Source organism: Mesoplodon mirus, assembly GCF_964341445.2.
Source record: "Mesoplodon mirus genome assembly, chromosome: 9".
Classification (NCBI taxonomy): domain Eukaryota; kingdom Metazoa; phylum Chordata; class Mammalia; order Artiodactyla; family Ziphiidae; genus Mesoplodon; species Mesoplodon mirus.
Genome location: NC_138985.1, coordinates 12,992,489 through 13,012,049, shown reverse-complemented (window position 1 = coordinate 13,012,049; position 19,561 = coordinate 12,992,489). Strand labels below are relative to the sequence as shown.

At 38.5% G+C, this 19,561-nt stretch overlaps 1 protein-coding gene across 4 annotated transcripts in view; it reads right to left on the bottom strand.

Annotated features, from left to right (window-relative positions):
- CACNA2D1 (calcium voltage-gated channel auxiliary subunit alpha2delta 1) overlaps positions 1-19,326 on the bottom strand; it is a 499,056-nt gene extending 479,730 nt beyond the window's left edge. Inside the window, exons 1-2 of one of the 4 annotated variants that reach the window (XM_082632142.1) lie at positions 19,135-19,326; positions 18,757-18,906 (exon numbers count right to left, since the gene is read on the bottom strand). In XM_082632142.1, the coding sequence (XP_082488268.1) occupies positions 18,757-18,851 (95 nt within the window). In that variant the 5' untranslated portion in view covers positions 18,852-18,906; positions 19,135-19,326. Of the gene's footprint in view, positions 1-18,756 lie in introns of all 4 variants that reach the window. The other 3 variants (XM_082632141.1, XM_082632144.1, XM_082632143.1) reach the window with 3 other exon arrangements.
- Between the last annotated feature and the right edge of the window lie 235 nt (positions 19,327-19,561).

The following is a 19,561-nucleotide window of genomic DNA, read 5'->3' as shown; positions in this document are numbered from 1 at the left end:
AGCACTGAGTAGGGTTCCCTGTGCTATACAGTAGGTTCTCATTAGTTATCTATTTTACTTCATACAGTCTTTAACCTTAATTTCCCTTCCTGTTTTTCCTTGTAGCTCTAAGAAGCAGGCCTAACTAACCCCTAACCAAAGCTGTTCACAAAAAAGATAATACTTTATTTTCAGATGTGACATTTATAAGACAATGACATCTGGTTCTAAATTCTCAACCTATTTTTGGCCAAATTGCAAATATATTAAATTACATTAAAATATTCATGTATGAGGGTCATCTTGCCAAGATATTTTAAATGATATGCACATAAAATGTAATAATATTTTATTGCAATAATTAACTATAATGGGTACCAAGGTGTTGGATAATTTCCATTGGTAAGATTTCAGCTGATTTCTTAGAATCATGGTCTTTGCAATGTGCTAAACTGAACATTCTCTTTCTTAAAAAAATCTTTCTACAAACAACATAGAAACAGCTATAATTTTTACTATGTACAATCCATGAAGTTAGAAGAAAATTTGTCAACAAGGTATTTTTTTGTGAGCTTATCCTGAAAGTCACTTAAAAGGGATAGCTGTTCTGGGAAGTTTAGCAAGAGTGTGTCTAGCACTGTTAAGATTGGTATTGTTCTTGACCTGACATCCTATTAGCTGGAAGATGCAGCATCTTTATAAAAAGATCTAATTTAATTTGCTTTAAGTGACCCGCTAAAGAACATTGTTAGAACCCTTCAAGAGATTCTTAAAACATATAATTCTGATTTTTTAGGAAACTAGTTTATCTCAACAGTCTGGGAAAACTCTATAAAAATCCATGAGACAATCGTTCAGGAATACGTGTATATAGACAGATATTACTCAGAAGTACTGCATGGAAAAAGCATAAAATAAAGAGAAGATAATCTTGTTGTACCAGTCTATTGATATAATTTAATATGCCTCAGTTTTGTTAGGTAAAATCCTACATGCAACTTAAGAACATCTTTGGCAACAGAAGGTCAGAAAAATCTCTCGTCGAATCAACAGAAAATAAAAATATTCTTCGTCCAAAAAAGTCAAGTTTTTTCAATACATTTCAACTTCAAAGTGCACAGATGCTGAAGGAGAAAGTGGACTCTACAAAATGAAAAAGTTCTGCAATACACACTACTTACCAAGTGAACATTTGAACCGAAGATAAATGGCACATTCCATTCTTTGAAAAAATCTTTTAATTGCCTTTTGCAAGAATCGTTATGTTTGATTCTGGATGTGTTTCAATACAGTGAGAAAGTTTATACTTTGGCAGACACTCTGAGATCTGAGATATAGGTGGAGATTTTTACAAAGCCTCAGCCTCATAAACCAAGTAAATCTTATACAGATAATTTTTTAAAAAACAAAGTGGGGGAAAAAACCAAAAACAAAAACCTCAACCTGCCCCAGGAATGTTTTATGGTGTTTTCATCTTGATTCTGGGACATAAAATCTTTGTGGAGTAAAAATTTTGTATCCATCTGTTTCTTGAATACATCCAAGTAATCCCACAATCCATCAAAATGGAATAACAGCTACCTTCACATGAGTCCTGATTTATTGAACTGGTCCTAAAAAGGGTATGCAGCCCTTAACTTTATTACAGTACCAAAATATTTGCTTTGCTGACAGCAAATGCTTGGACCCATTGCAGATAGTAAATGTTCTAAAGAGAGTACATTAAAAATCAAATAAATTTGTTTGTGAAGAACATAAAATTCCAGTAAGGAACTACAGCATTTAATGATCTGGAATCGGCAGCTCCTTTCAAGCCAAATTATTATGATTACTTTGATGAAAAAGGTCATAGCTATCTAATAGCCAAAATAAAAGACAAGCATTAAAGTGGGACACATCATTTAAAAAAATCATTTAGTGTGAAAATCTTCAATTTTAGGTTTTTTTACATGCCACTTTAAACTGAAAACAGTCATTTAGTTACCTTTAACAGCCAAATCAATTAAACTAGAGATACTCAGATTATGCTCTGCAAATCTAGATCAAGGAAAGCACAGAAATGGAGGGTGTTTAGACACATTAAAACAGTTTGAAGAAGTGATGCTATGAGTATTGAATCTAATTATTTAAAAATGAAGGTTCATATCTTTTTTAATTTCATTTTTCTACTAACTGATTTTCATTGTAGTATTCTACAAAAAATATACATTTGCAATGAATATCAAATTTACAAAAAGTAAACTCTGTTCCTTTAGGACAGTTAGTGTGAAAAGCACTGAATTAGATAGACAGTTACTCTGGCCAGAATCCCCTGGTGTTAGCAAATTAATTAGTGCTAGAGGTATAACAAGATAAATCCTGAACAAATCAGACAATCAGCTGTACTTCCAAAATGAAATGACTATGTATGCATAGTGCAGAGCAAGGGAGCACCTGTATGCAAGAAAAGAGGGACCTTTTTTAGGTAAACTTACTGAGTACCCAGTACTTAGGTATTGTGAAGAAGCATCTTTCAAAGCATCTGCTTTGAAAAGCAGAAGTCATATCGTAACTATTCGCCAAAATCCAGTCAGTGAAGAGGAGAAATCACATACGGATGCTTTCAGTTACATATGAACATTCCCGCATTAATACTTTATAACTGGGCATTAGCTAGAGAACACGACCAGTCCAGAAAGATACATATAAGCAAAAACAGATGCTGGTTAGGATTTTACAGAATCACTAGTTTATACAGGCAGGGAAATGCACACAATTTAAGGAGAGACCTAAGATTTCACAAAGTATACACCTTAATTTAGAGTTAACTTAATCCTTTACATTTCAAAAGAACTGTCTTACAATTTTTCTACATATTTATTAACAACAATTGTGTAAACTGGCTTAAACCATACTACAGAGAATTATTTTCTTTGTAGAGGGAGGAACGTTCAGCTAACTAATTATGACAACACTAGTAATAAGTAGTTAATGAACTTTTGGGATTTACTTTCCTGACTCCTGACGGGGTGGATCAACACCAATGTGGCAAATCACACTTTGCCTGAGGCAAAAAGGATGATACTCATCTGACTGCTTCCAAGGATCTCCACAGCTTGTGAACATCTAAAGTCAAAAGGAGTGAGTGGTCCCATTTTCTAGTTTTTGGTGTCTTTATGATGGTTGGCTAATAATAAAACCCAAGGGAGGAAGAATTGTAAGATGGCTCCCATGCATCATCTACTCTACTGGAGTGGGGGTGGGACCTGGGGTCAGGAAGAGCTGTCACTCCCATGACTGTTCTGTTATATGACTAAGGTGAAGAGATTCTGTAGATGTAAGTAAGATCCCAAATCACTTGATTCTGAGTTAATCAAAAGAAAGATTATCGCAGATGGTCTAACTTAACTAATTGAAGGTCCTTAAAAGAGGGACTGGGCCCCCTTTCTGAAAAGAGAGATCTTCCTGCTGGCCTTGAAAGAGTAAACTCCCATGTTGTGAGAAGACCTTTGAGAGGGCCATGTGGGAAGGAAGTGAGGGGTCTTTAGGAGCTGAGAACAAACAGGAAAGGGGAGGTAGTCCTACAACCACAAGTAAGTGTCCACAACCACCAAAGCTTGAAAGAGGAGTAGAAAAGTAGCCCTGGAAAGGAACACAGGCCAGTCAACACCTCACTGCAACCTTATGAGACTTTGAGGAAAGGAACCAGTGAAGCCCTGGCTGGACTCGTCACTGTGGAAACTGTGAGAAAAGAAATGTCCATTGCTTGAAACAACTGAGTTTGTCGCAATACATTACACAGTGTAGAAAACACCAAACTGAAATAAATGAGTCTAGATTACTGAATTCTAAATTCATTTTCTCTCTCAGTCTTCATATAAGATGCATTTATGAAGATTCTGTCTGATTCGTTTCATTCACTGTACTTTAAACCAGTGATCACGGTCAGTCTTCAGTCTCTTTCATTTAGTCTGATTCACATCTTTTTTGCATAAATCTTAAGGATTTAGCTGTTTCTCTAACTTCTCTCATTTAGGAATATCCTTACTAGGAGGAAAGCTAATTAACTGGGCAGAAGGAAAGGCCATATTTAATGTGATTCTGCACACACACCTCTTCCAAACTTTAAGATGCATAATGAGGGCTTCCCTGGTGGTGCAGTGGTTAAGAATCTGCCTGCTGAGGGCTTCCCTGGTGGCGCAGTGGTTGAGAGTCCGCCTGCCGATGCAGGGGACACGGGTTCGTGCCCCGATCCCGGAAGATCCCACATGCCGCGGAGCGGCTGGGCCCGCGAGCCATGGCCGCGGAGCCTGTGTGTCCGGAGCCTGTGCTCCGCAACGGGAGAGGCCACAGCAGTGAGAGGCCCGCGTACAGCAAAAAAAAAAAAAAAAAAAGAATCTGCCTGCCAATGCAGGGGTCACGGGTACAAGCCCTGGTCCAAGAAGATCCCACATGCTGCAGAGCAACTAAGCCCTTGCACCGCAGCTACTGAGCCTGAGCTCTAGAGCCCATGAGCCACAATTACTGAGCCTGTGTGCCACAACTACTGAAGCCCACGCACCTAGAGCCTGAGCTCCGCAACAAGAGAAGCCACCATAACGAGAAGCCAGAGAACCACAATGAAGAGTAGCCCCTGCTCGCCACAACTAGGGGAAGCCCACACACAGCAAAAAAGACCCAATGCAGCCAAAAATAAATAAATAAATATAATAAATTTTTTAAAAAGATGCATAATGAGCCCTAATATTAATTCTCCTTGAAAAAGTATTTTAAACAGTACAATATAACTGATTTATACTCTTCTAAAAACACTTCATAATATTCATTTATTCCTTGGGTAAGATAGGATTATGTGGTTTTTGCTCATCTTAAAAGAAAAAACACCATTCTATGTTACACAAGTATCATTATTACTGCTGATATTTTAAAGTTACCATTTTCAGACAGTTTGCAACAAGTACTAGAAATATACTGTCAAATGAGAACATCTAGGGCCTATTTCACAGACTTCAGGCCTCACATGACAACAGGCCACTAACGTTATTTCTCTGCACACAAGAACACAAGGTCACTGACTTCCTTATAGATTTCTTAACAGGCCCTTCAAACAGACAAAGAAAGGAGTCTGGTACCAAACCAGGCTTGAGTACAATTGGGGAGAGCACAGAGTATTAAAAAGGTAGGAAAACATCAAACTTTAGCACTTTTGCTTCAGAAAGATTGTGAGAGAGAAAACTAAAATGTGAGGGCTGCAGTGGGGCCTTTTCAGAGGCATCCTCAAAGGCAGGGGAGTACTCGGGTACCAAGAAACATCTCGCTTATGCTCAACAGACACGTGACAACTAAGACCTAGTTGTTAGGAAACGGTTGGGCGGTAAGCAATTATAGAAGGAGCTAAAGCCAGGAATTGTTCCTCACAAGATATTACCTAGGTAGGGCCCACACCTAGTTAGTGGTGGAGGCAAACCGGAACTCAAGCCACCTGACTCCACCGAATTCTCCTGCTTCTAATCAAATTATATTTATCCAGTACTTTCTATGTGCTGTTCTTCGTATGAAGTAACATTCTTAATTCTCACAACAACCTGATGAAGTTTTAGCAATGAAAGAGTTAATGTGTTCAAGTTACCCAGCTAATAAATGGTAGAACTGAGCTTTGAACCCACATTATTAACCAACCAGGCAAATTCCAAGAGGGAATTAAGCCCTAAGGTTCAAAACCAACCATTATTATTTTCTCCTCTGTGCCTCTAGAATGGTACTAGCCATGAACCGTTTTTCAGAGAACTGAAAAAATCGTCACTCAAACCATTATCTGTGTTCTGTGGTGCAGATGACGAAACTTGGAAAGGTTGCAACCACACCATAAATGGTCACTTTTTAGAAGTACTCGACAGTCACCTACAGGAACGCAGCTTCACTGACACTCAGGATGGAACCAACATCTAATATTCATACATTACGTGTGTGTATATGTGTATATATATATATATACATACACACATATATTTAGTTATAGTTATATATATATAAATAATGTGTTTGCTTGTAATTAAGGCGGGGGTACAGAAACATAAAAATGAAATTGAAAAACAGATACTGAGCATCCTATTGAACTCAGGTTTTAGATCCCTGTGTATGTTATAAAAGCAGACTCTCAGGGGCACATCTACTTCACTTATGGAAAACAACAGAAGGGGCAGGACCAAATCCAAAGCTTGCGACCCTCAAACTGCCCCTCTGTCACGGTAATTTACACCCAGGGACTCAGCTGGCTTCTAGACACCACACAGACAGGTTGTGTCACCTCTGATAATTTAAGGAGATGAATGACCTCATCTAATTATCAGGCATGGTTTGCACTGTGATGAGTTGCCATTCCCGTATGTTTATTTATCACCATCGAGTATTAATATAAATTTTAAACAATTACTCACCAGCCGACCTTAATACCATGTATCAAACCCCCTGGGAACTGAGCTACACATGCACAATAAAATTTCACCTCATGAAAATTAATTCGGTTTTCTACATTTATATCGACAGGAAAATCAGGTGTTTTGAGACACAACCAAGCATTCTACATGTTTAATTTAGAGCAATCTGCACACACTCCATTGTGCCCATCCTCCTGAGGCTTCACATGGCCCATTTGTTTTCTCTCCTAACATTTTCACAGATGCAAATTTAAGTCAATTCTAATCTAATGTTATGGCAAAGAAGGGTTGGTATTTTTAAAGTGACAGACGTCATAAGAATTTTACATTCCTTTCTGTGGCAAATGTCAAAATGACTGCCATAAAAAGGCAGGTTCCTGGCACTTGAAAACTTGCTGCTTCAATGGTTATCATCAAGTTGTACTCATTAGTCATTGGTATTAGTGTAAAGTTTCATCTGAAACATTTCTTCCCTCCACAAATCAATTAAAAGTGTGCAGCAAAAATTTCATTTCACTGTTTTATTTCTACCAATAAGAGAACAGTGTTTGTGAAAGGCTAAACTCCATTTATATTATAAAGTGAAGGAGTGAGGTTCAATGAGTGTCTAATCATCAGTTGGATGAGTCAAACGAAAATTGGCCTTTTTCAGTATGCTCTTGGCAGATTTTTTTTCTGACTTCTGTGTTTGTTACTCAGAATGCAACTGGTCTCAATTTTACTATTCTGTGCTCGCTCAATTTGCAGGGTTGTCTGAAATCATTTCTATAAACATCGTGGATAGATTGCTTTATTCACTTTCAAATATTCTGTCTTGAAGCTGAAAACTTCCATCTTTGACAATGAGAGGTTATCAGTGACAAAGTTGTGACTTTTAAAAATAGACTCAATCTCCTGTGGCACAGATCTCATGCAACAGGTGCTGGCTGAAATGTCAAGACGAAGCACATCAAATCCTCTGTGGTCCTGTTTTCTTCGTAGTCCCTTTTGAGATATAGGCTGTGTCCTGAACCTAGAGTCAGAACACTTCACACACTCTAGTCCACTGCATCTCTTTTCATTTCCTCTTTATGATTAAAGGCTACACAACTTTTTAAGAAGAAACATTTTTAAGGCTTGCTAATAGGCATCCCTTTTCCCATTCATTTCAGGTTTTTCTGAATGAAAACAATAGACCAAATGATAGGTTAGCACAGTAATCTAGCTCACTAACCCTTCGTCATCAATTCATGATCCCTTGAAGGCAGAGAAATCACACGTGGTACAAATAATAAAGCCTGGCCATTAAACAGTCCTTCAAGATTCCCCATGCATCCTCTCACTTGATCCCCATGATATAATACCGTGATTCCGGATTAGGTTAATATTACCCTTGTTCTGCAGATGGAGAAGTTGGACTTAGTGTTAATTCTGCTCTACTTTACACTGACTCCTTTACCCTCTTGGCCTCATTGCTAGCATATGCAGCCAGCCACAACTGGAGCAGGTAAGATAATGGGTGCAAAGAAATCCAGGCTCCTGCCATGTAAGGGCAGCAAAGTACAGCAGCTAAGTGTAGGACTCTAGAATCAAGCTGCTTGGGGTCAAACTTTTTTCCTAAAAAAACTCAGAAAAGTCCTTCATACTCAAAACTTAACCTTCCTCATCTATAAAACAGGGATAATACTTATCTTAAGGGACTGACTTAAAGGTTGGATGGATTAAAAAACATGCAGAGTATTAATTCACAGTGCCTCACATTCAGGAGCTCAAATATGTTAGAAAGCAATATAACAATAATTGAAAGATAGCTGTAATTATTAGTGTCCAGACTTTCTGTGGGTAGAGACATCAAAATTAGCTCAAGCAAACTGTGAATAGCTATGGAAGAGAAAAAAGAGCAGTCACAAAATGGAAATAAATATCCGCCCTAATGCTCCTCATCTCTTGTTACAGACCACAAGGGTGGTTTTTCCACACTGCACTGGGACCAGTGAGATCAAGACTGATTCTTAGATCCGCTGGCATTTGCAATCCTAACCGTTCATTCAGTCATCTTGGAAACTCAGGGAACTGCTGTGATGGCAGCTGCCAGTGATTTTCAGACCTTCAGGAGACCTGAGATGCCTCTGTAAGGGTTGACCAGGGACATGCTTTGCAGGAATATTTGTCAGTGGTTTGTTGTCTTATCAAATTCATTATATATATATATTTTTTTTTTACAAGGATCTGTTTCAATTCAAATTTCTGCCCTCTGCTAAAGAACGGACATGAGGTTTGGGCAGGTGGGGGTGGAGAAGCACGGACAAAGTAGGGCCATAAGCCACCCCTATCTGCCAAAAAATTAATAAGTGAATAAGGCTAAACTGCCAAAATCAAGAACTATTTGTTCTTTTTTTGTTTTCTTTTGCTTGATACTCCTGTAATATCTTTCTGTCATAAGCACATACACTTATTAAATCTAATGACATTTTGCAAAACTACATGGGTCTTCAAGATGACAACCTCTATTTTAAAAAAAGAAAGAAAAGAGAAATAAAGACAAAAGAGAACCAAACGTTGCTGTGTCCAAAGGAAATATAGTGATGTACTAGGGCCTTGTTACTTACTACCAAATAAAGAAAAACTCTGGTCTGTACATCTCAAAATGTGAACATTACTAATGTGCATTTATTACATTTCTGAATCATGTCATTCCTTCTTGAGCATGGAATATATAATTTGGAACATTCCTCCAAAAACATCTCCTGTAAATTAAAAGTGTATCTATCCTATATTCCAACCATCTGCTTTAATTCTCAAGGCTGTTTCATATTTCAAAAGTTACTTTGTAAGACACTGTTTTTCGTCTTGATCCCTTCCTCAGCTGCCTCGGTCAGAACGTTCACCCATCAATCATGGCCTCTCTCATCCCTTTCATCTCTCTGCCATTTGGTCTTCTCTCTCTGATATGCTCAAATCTCCCCTCTGGTAACACTTATTTAGTTGCCTCTACAACCTCCCCCGCCCCTCAGGAACCTTTTTCTAAGAATTGCTTCTTCCTCTATCCATGGTACTAGCAACTGGCCTGTTGCAGTGCAATACCTTTTAATGAGATTGGCCCAGGGTATGAGAAGTGACCCAAGCTTAGGCAACCAAAATCCTTTTTCCAAATCCCATCTCCTGGTCTCAAATGAATGAGCTACAGATGGTCATCTGGTCCATATTCAGATTACCAACATATCTTTCTTTAGAAGCCTGTGTTTTGGACTAGGATTCTGGTCTCAAACTGTTTGAAAGCTTCAACAGGGAAAATGTAAACCCTCACAGGCATTCAACAACATGAGCGTCAGGAAGCAGATAAAGTCAGTTTGCAAGGACAGAGAAGAATACGGAGTCAAACAAAGAAAACCAGAGGCTAGAGCAAGAGACGATCCTAATAAAAGCTCCACCCCTTTCTGTAGGTGTTGGCACATCCTTCACCTTGACTCTCATGACTGATCATCCAGCTCCAACTACCACTGAAAAATATTTCCCTTTTTAGTTCAAGACAGTCCTATGGTTTTCTACTACCTGCGATCCCAAATGGCCTATTATAGCTCCTATCCTCTACGCAAAACAAAAGAACGCCAAATCCCTTACACTACCTTCCTCTGAACTTCCTACTCTCTCCCTTTCCTCACACTGTCAAATTCCTTTAAAGAACAAATCTGCACTTGCTGCCTTCATATTCTCACCTGCTCCCAACTCTTCAAGGCAAGAAACCATGTTTGCATCCAAAACGTTCTACTGAAACTGCTGTGACATCAGCAACGACCTGGTGGTTTCCTTAAAGGGCTCATCTTATCCGATCTCTCTGCAATATGAAGGATCAAGACTCTTCTTTTGAAACTCACCATGCCTATCCTAATAGATACTAAATAGATATTTGCTAAATGAATGAATGGACCCATTTTCTGGCTTCAAGGTTACTCAATTCGCCTCCAAATCTGCTTCAGATACATATTTCCAATGGCCTAATAGTCATCTATAGAGACACCACAAACTCAAAACGTCCAACAGTGAGCATGTTACTTTCACCCCACCACCAACTTACTATTCCTCCTCTGTGTCTAGTCTAGGAAGTTCAGTATAACATGATCTACCTGTTAAAGAGCCTGGAGCCACCTCCAACACTTCTCTCTTCCTGATTCCCCCATCCCATAACCAACAGCACCTGAATATTTACCTCTACAATGTTTCATCCCTGCTTTGCTTTCCCACTGCCACTATTCTCTTTAGACCTTGGGCATCTCTCACTCTGGGATGCTGCCAGAGCCTACTAACTGCTCCCATTGTCCCTGCTTAGAATATTGTCTCTTTAATCCATTTTCTACATACTATGGTTCAAAACCTATCAATTTTATTTTTAATTAAATAAAAGTCTTAGGATGAAAGCCAAATTTGAGTACTCAGAGCTGGGCTACCACAAATGTCCATGTGTTGTGAACAATGCCCGACTCCCCTTTGGGTCAGGTAGGAAGAGAGCTCTGATGCAAAAATTGTATCACCTAGACTCAGACTCACGATTCAGTCCCACCAACATCTCTTCCCACCCAGGAGTCCTATGCCTGACATGAAACAGCCCGGGCATATTTCTTCACCACGTTATGTGCTTTTTCTTGATCACGCTTTGTCAGATTCCACTGCTTCACAATCAGCCTGGAGTTGGGAATGTCTTCCTTGGGGACTCTCTTCCTCAATGTGGATTCTCAGCATGTAGTTCAGTGCACTACATAATTTGATCTGAATAATAATAATTGCATTAATCATTGAATTAAATTACATTTGATGCTAAAAACCTTTGAAAAAGGAGACATTAAAAGAGACAGCATAAATCAAAACTATTTTTAAAAAGTAAGAGGTACTATGTACTCAGAGGTCTAAATAGTCTTCAGTGTACTACCTAGAAGCCTAGAACCTGCAAGCTATTTCATTTCTTATAATCTAAGGGATGGAATTTACTAATGGAATTTCTTTCTTGATTATTAGCATTTAAGGTTTTAATAAAGTGTTATACTAATATTTCTTATCCAATGAACCATTTTCCCAGAGTTATATAAAAAATAAGAATGCTTAATTGCTTCTATTTTTTGAGCTCTAGACAATTTTACTGTCTTTGATTTCTAAGGTGAATTTCCATATATGAATATTTAGGTCTCTAAAAACAAGGTCCAGTAAACAGCATTTCCAGGATAACCGAGCTCACATGGAAAATGGGAAAAAAGAAGAAAATAAAATAAAGCAAAACAAAACAAAATAAAATAAGATAACTAACTGCCAACCTTTAGCATCTTTAATGTAACTTTGCACCTCGCAAATCTGAGGGCCCCGCTGCTCCACTTACACAGGCATCATTCCTCACAGCATCTCCACCATAACGCCTCTTTTTTTAAAAAAAATAATTTATTTATTTGTTTATTTTTGGCTACGTTGGGTCTTTGTTGTGGTGTGCAGGCTCATCATTGCAGTGGCTTCTCTTGTTGCAGAGCACAAGCTCTAGGTGTGTGGGCTTCAGTAGCTGTGGCACGTGGGCTCTAGAGCACAGCTTCAGTAGTTGTGGTGCACAGGCTTAGTTGCTCCGCGGCATGTGGGATCTTCCCGGACCAGGGCTCGAACCCGTGTCCCCTGCACTGCCAGGTGGATTCTTAACCACTGCGCCACCAGGGAAGTCCCACCGCCACAACACCTCTTGATTATTTTTTTTGAAACAGATTTTCCCAGTGTGCATAAGCTCATTTATTTTACTGAGCCATTCCTCCTCTGACCCTCAAAATGAAACATCATTAATGTCTAACCATCCCTTTATATAGCCTGACAGAGGAAAACCTCAACAGCTCGCTTCACTCTTTCCCCAATTATCCCCACAGTATGTGGGCAAATGTCAAAGGAACAACAGTCTAGGCCGTTTGACAATTTTGGTGAAAGTGTTGATAATGTATTATAGATTTATCTATGCATCAAAATCCCTCAACAATTACCCTATAGAGAGAAAAATCTAGTAGTAAGAGGTCCCCGAAACAGTGAGTGAAGATTCAAGTGCGCAGGACCCAAAACTGAGGTCTGGTCACAGGTAACCTGATGGAAAACAAACCAAAACTTTTTCTCCACTTGACTTGATGTTATGTACCAATAATAATAAACTATGATGAATAGTAAGTGTGTGTGTGTGTGTGTGTGTGTGTGTAAGAAAGAGAAAGAGAAGAATTACTAATTAATTATTTGAATAAAAGAATTCAGGAATTATTTTTTCAAAATTTGCCAGGAGACTACTGTAATAAATTTTTAATTACTCAAGGAAAAGAACTTCAGATAAACAGTAGGATTATCCCCAAATCTGAATCATTTTAAATGGGCAACACCATTATTTTCCACTGCCATCATTTCTAGCTTAAGTTGTTCTTCCATTTATGATATAGAATTTAAAATGTAACTGAATTTTTTAATCCAGCAGAAGCATATGGTTAAAAAAAAAAAAAAACCAGCAGAAGCAAATGTTAAAATAACATTTAGCCAGAAATATCCCACATTCATATTCAAAGAGAACTTTAAATATTGCTTCATATATAACAGCCTGATTCTGTATTATTGAAATTAACTATAAAAGTGTGCCAGTTTGTTGAGGCCACAATGTCAATTTTTTCCTTGTTTATAATCTTGTTAGAATCTATATAAATAGCAAATTTTAAAGGAGCAATGGAATTGAACTACCACAAATTAGATAAAGTCTATAAGAAAGAAAAACCTAAAAGTTTAGGTTTTACAAACAAAATTTTAAAACCTGTGCACGTTTATCCTTGAATCCTAAAACATGGTGTGTCTAATATTTAATTCTTAAAAATTTCAAAGTATCCCTTAGCTAAATGGCAGAAATAAAATTGCTTAGTATGCAAAGATGTTTTAATAAGAGCCCAACACTTCAAGTGCAATAGTCCCTTCCTCATATTTGTTTTGCTTAACAGACTGCAAGCCTATCTTCAGAACCACGTTTCTGTTGTTACTCATCAATTATGTTAATAACTTGTCCAACAGGACCTGAACATTTTAAATAGCTCATCTGATTCTCTTGAAAAAATTATTCTTAAATGCTGGTGTATAAAAATATTCTGAATGAGATTTACTCCCCATAAACAGTTGTGGATTGGCAGAGAGCTTTCAGCATGCACCTTTGTTAATAACCTTACCATACTCAGGTTCTTCTACCCTAGCAAAACACCTGAAGAAGTTTAAAAATAAATACGTGTGTGTACACATATACATACATAAAGAAAGACATAGATAGACACACAATATTATCTAGTAAATAGAATACTACAGTAAGATAAACTAGACAAATTATATAGTGATGCAATGTTAACATATTTTGGAACCTCAAGGAAAAGGTGGTAAGTACAATATTTTTCACAAAGTGCTATCACTTTCATCTCAGTTAACACTGAAGTCAATCACTATTTTTCCTTAAACTCTGTAAACAATATGACATAATAATTTCCAGGTTTTGTGCACACAGAAGAAAACATGAACCATGTGTAAGCTACATGGTTGACTATCTCGGTGCAGTTCCAACTTTATTGGAAAGCAACCATATGAAAGCTTAGGGAACAGTTGTGGTACTATCCACAAATAGTCCAGGAAAAGAAAGACTCGCTCACACAGTGTGACACGGTGCCTGATACATACCATATGCCTTAGGTAAGTGTGCAATAGATGTAACAGAACAGAGGTCATTCCCCATGGTAAGCAGCTTACATGCTTTTTGAAATACTAGGATAGACATCTCTTTTATTACAAATGATGGAAGGCTGTCACTTTAATAACAATAAAATGTTACTCTTCAGAAATACTGAAACAAATTCTGATTTTTTTTTCCAAACTTCCATCTAAGTATGCTCATATCAGAGTTGATTATGTCCACACATGGAAGACACTGAAAGAAATCAACAAACTGGACAATATGCCTAAAATATTTCACTTTAACCATTTAAATCCCCACTTTTTAGGCTATAAGTAGTTTGACGACACATGTTAGGTACAAGATGTGAATTCAGAAGAACAGATTACTTTCTTGAATATTTGCATCTGTATTGAAAAATAAGAAGAATAGAAATTTCTATGCATGTGCTGAATATACAAATACTCCAGAGAACACATTAATTTAAATAATACAGTTTGTTATGGGCATGGTTTTTGGTATTATTTTTTAAATTCCTAAATGTATTGTCATTTCTTATGACTATATACTTCTAAATGTAAACAGTAAATTTGAATACATAATTTCCACGTGTTACTTATGTTTCTGAAAAACATCACCATGTGTAAACCCTAGAAGGAAGAGGATTTTATGATGTTATTTTTATCAGTGTTGGAGAAGTATTGGAAAGGTGTCTACAAAGCAAGGTCTCTTTGAAGAAAGAGAGTGGTAAAGTTTTTACCTATTTTCAAAATGAACAACTCGCGATAGAATCTGATTTTATATGTATTTATTAAATTAAAATTAAATTGGTGAAAGCCATAGGAAAATAAAAAAGGCACATTTTATTTCCTTTTATAAACCATAATAAGCTTAGATTCTTGTACCTTCCCAAAAATGTTTCTTTAGGCTGTATCCATTTCAGTCTGCCTAATGCTCAATCAAATGCCTATCCAAACAGCTACCCATATAACCATGTATAAACATTACTAAATTTAATATCATGTTACTACTTGTCTGGAAGAATATATCTACTGTTGCATATTTTAAATGTACACCTGTGGAATAATAAATGTTGTCATGTGGTTAAGCTGATGAAAACTAATCAAAGATCTGAGAAAAGGATTTATTAATGTTCATTGTTTTTAGGTTTTATTTCACATTTAATACTGTATCTCATATTTTATCATAAGGCACATTTCCTTCTCTATGTTGTACGTGAATGAGAATAATTATATCACTCCTAACATATGAAAAAGATATCCATTCCAAAGTTATGACAGAGAATTTATTTTCTGTAGACTTTATACGTAAATTTGTCTAATAATAGAAAAATATTTATATCCTAAGCAGTCAAACCCCAAAGTACTATTCTTTTATGAGATTTTATGCTTATTTTCTGTAGATACCAGTAATTCTTACTGATATATTTATCCCATTATATAGTTTAAATATATTAAAATTCCCATATACCAAAGGGCTCCCAGCCAATTATTCTGGACTGATTGGCATTTTGATACGACTGAGATAAAAGTTTAACATGAATAGTAGTTATAACTATGTGCTTTTTTTAAAAACTGGATTTGTAAATAGATTCTAAAATTAGGAGCGACCTATTTAAATTAACATTACAATACTGGCTACCATACTTATTATCCTGAGTTTTAAAATAGAAGTGTTTTCACACATGTGCCAAGAAATTATTTCTAAAGCAAGGGAGAATTCCCTTTAGAAAACTACATTTTAAACTATCAGTATGACATGTGCGTACTATAACATGAAAATGATGTTCTTTCCACTCACATACAAACCAATATGCACTAGGTGGCTGCTACCAGACGGCATATTTATGTTTCACACCTTATTGAAACAATCATTGCCAAAAGAAAAACCTAACCTAGAAAAAGAATTGTATCAAAATTCCTTCCTTCGAAAAAAACCCAAAAAATAGTTTCTTTAGTGTTACCTCTTAGAACAGTTTAACTACTATTTTAATTCAGAATATGCTACATGAGAATGTATGTTAAACCAGAGAAAATTAAAGAAAATATTTAGAATGGTATTTATGTTTTATTATAATAATACTTAAGCCCTTAATATTATTGTAAACATTCTAAAAAAACAAAAACAAAAACCTTTGTATTACTAATTCTAATTCAGGTCCCACTCCCATGAGTGCATAATGAATTTTATACTATGTTGGCGGCACATTCTTCCTCTTCTGATGATAAAAACTTCTTACATTACTTTTTCTGGAAAAAATAAAATTATCAAAAAACCAAAAGAATTTACTAATGATTTCCAGAGAAATGTATATATAGAAGCACAATAATTTGCCTTTAGTGACACTATAATCTTTGTACTGAGTTTTTAATGAACTTGGAATTTTTCCCAAAGATTTGAGATTTATCCTGATAAATTCTCTGCATCAACTCTTTTCTTACAAGAAAAGTAAACAGCACTACATCTTAATAAAATTAATGTTGTATTTTTTTTTAATTTCATAAAGTTTACTCAGAAATACAACATGAAGTACAAATGTCAACTCTCATTTCTCCTTTCCTCAGAAGGTTACTAACTTTTCAAAAAAAATAAAGATGCAGAAGCCTTACAAAAACATTGCCAATACTTCCTAAAAGAGACTGACTTAGCTCTACAAAATCTTTTATTAAGCTTTTTTACAAAATAATTAGTGTTTCATATTATTTGAAAATATCTTAAATTTTCATTGTTACAAAATAAATTTCAAATCCTTTCAAAGAAAAGAAACTGTGGCTTCCTAAGTCCTATTTTTGCCCACTATTTATTTTCTTTCTTGTCTTTAGTGAATTTCTGACCATGAAAATTGAGCTATTTTAATTTTAGGAAAACATTTATTGCAGGTGTCCTTCTTACAACAAGGATTCTTCTATTAATATTTTAGCATGGTCTGTTCAGGAATAAAAAGTTGTATTTTGTAGTATCTTAAAAAGTCATAGTTTTCCCCAATAGTGTGATGAAGCATTCCCTCCAAATGAGAGAAATACTGATAAACTGTCAGTTAAAAATAACACTTTAAAAATGTGTAAACTGAACACACTGACTGCTTTAAAGCACCACTTCTTTGACACAAAATGCAAGCGACTCACTTGAGTTCTAGCTTTACAGGCCAAGCTACAAAGAGACTAAAGAAACAAATATATAGAAGTGTAATTTCTTAATAAGAGTGCATAATTTTGAAGCATCTTCTGTGTAATTCTTACTCTTTTCATGTTTCAAAATATCCGCTTGGAACATCCTGCCAATTACAGGAAGATCTACAGATGGCATTTACCCTTGTGCTTCATAACAAAAAGGATCTGCAATCATTTTTATGGAAGATTATCTAAAAAGGTACATGACTGTAAATCAATGACAAAAATATTAGACACTCCCCTTAGCCGGGTTAGAATGTGCATCCTTCGGATTCTTGCACTGACACCTAATGTAATAAATACTTTAAGCTGAACCTTAAATAATAGCTGCAGGATTTCAACTGGTAAAGATTCACGGTTAGTATCCACCACCAACTCCAGTATTCAGCACTCAGCCAACAAAGGACAACAAATAATTCCCAATAGCAAAAATACCGGGAAGGCTACCTTGGGCTTTGTTTTTGTTATGTAAAATTCATTAAAGTGACTCATCCACTTCCGATTACCTACTCTTAGAAGCTTTAAAGTAGCTTCAAGAACCAAAAAAAAAAAAAAAAAAAAAAAAAAAATGTTTTCCCAGAATGCCTGATAGGCTATTCCGTGCATTTAAAAATATGTGTATATTTATATGTGCCACTGACTTTGTCTTTTTTCCAGCCTAAAAGAGAATTATTATTTTTCATTCCCTTCCTGCCCTGTGACTATACAGCTACCTTCAAACAGTCTATTTCCAGAACAGCAGCGAGGTTTTTTTAAGCTATTTTAGAAATGGTAAAAATAAGAGAAAATTGCAGTAGACTCTGGAAACAGTCCCTCCCCCAAAGAATAGGTTCTATTCATTCTAAGAACAGGAACCGCGTGTCCTTCGGCACTTAAATGTTTCAAATAGAGGGTGAGGGAGGTTGGGTGGCACGGCCCCGGTACCTGCGAGTCCCTGGGGTGGACAGCACCTCTACCGCGTGAAGCGAGCACTCCTCTCATCAGGAAGGCTGTCGAGCGCGCCCAGTAATTTGGGATCCAAACGAGTTTGGATACCACAGCAATTAGCGAGCATCCCAGAGGCCAAGTGCGGGGAAAGTGCGGGAAAAGTCCACGCTACCCTGGCCAGCCTGCAATTACCTATGTGCAAAATACCCAACCCAAACACAACTTTTTATAGGACTGGGTTTGATGAGAGCGGGTATCTGGCTGGAAACTTTTCCCACAGTACAGCTAAACTCTTTTAAGTCCAAGGAACCCTTTTAGAGATGGGCTGAGGCGCCGCGAGTCTTCGGCGGACGTTTCCCAGGACAGCCCGGCCCCGCCGAGGCTCCCAAGACGCGGGTTCGGTGCGCATTCCGGCGGCGAGCAGCGCGCACCTCCCGCTCGGCCTCTCCAGATCCAAGTCTGGCTCACTCCCCACCCCCACGGGCACAGAAGCCCCTCAACTCGGGAATGGAGCCCGCGCCGGGCTTCCGCGGCACCCCTCGGCCCGCACTCCCCGCCCTGCCCGGGCACTTACGTGACGGCCGAAGGGAACGGCTCCTCAGACGAGGGGCCAATCAGCAAAGATTGGAAAAGTGTCAGAGTCAAGGCCAGCAGGCAGCCAGCAGCCATCTTCGCTATCGAAGATCAATCTCGCCTCCCTTCCCAGCCTGGGGAAGGACCGGTGCTGGAAACCACGGGAGGAGAAGGAGCACGGTCAGCCCAGACCGCGGGCGTCTGAGGGCCGGCGCGCCCAGGGCCGGGACCAGGACGCGGGCTCGCGCTGGGGGCTGCAGGGGCGAAGCCCGGCGCGGGGGAAGGGGCGGCGGCGGGCGGACCCACTAGCGCGCGTCGGCTGCTCGGCGCCGCGGCTGCCTCGCCGCCGCCGCCATCAAGGGCGACTTTCGAAACAGACCTGGGCAAGCCCGCCGGCGCTCGCGCTCTCGCTCTCGCTTCCCTCTCGGTTTCCTCCTTGATTTATTCCCGCGATTGCCGTGGAGAAGGCGGGGGCGGAGGCGGGGGCGGAGAAGGGGTGACGGCACTGGGAGGGGTGGGGTGGCTGCAGGAATGGGGGAATGGCAGGCGGAGAGACTTGTGGCAGAGAGAGAAAGGCTCCGTCTGGCTTCTCCGGGCAAGTCGGAGGGAGGCGGCTGGGGGTGGGCAGCGGGAGGGCTGGGCGTCAGAGCAGTCGGGCGGAGACGGGCCGGAGCAGCCCTCCATACATGGGAGAAAGGAACTCCCAAAGTCGGCGCCGGCTTGCCCCAGCCGCCCGGCGCGCGGAGGGGGAGCGGAGCCGGACCCGCGGGGCTCCCTGGGGACCGCCAGCCGCCCGCCGTGTATCC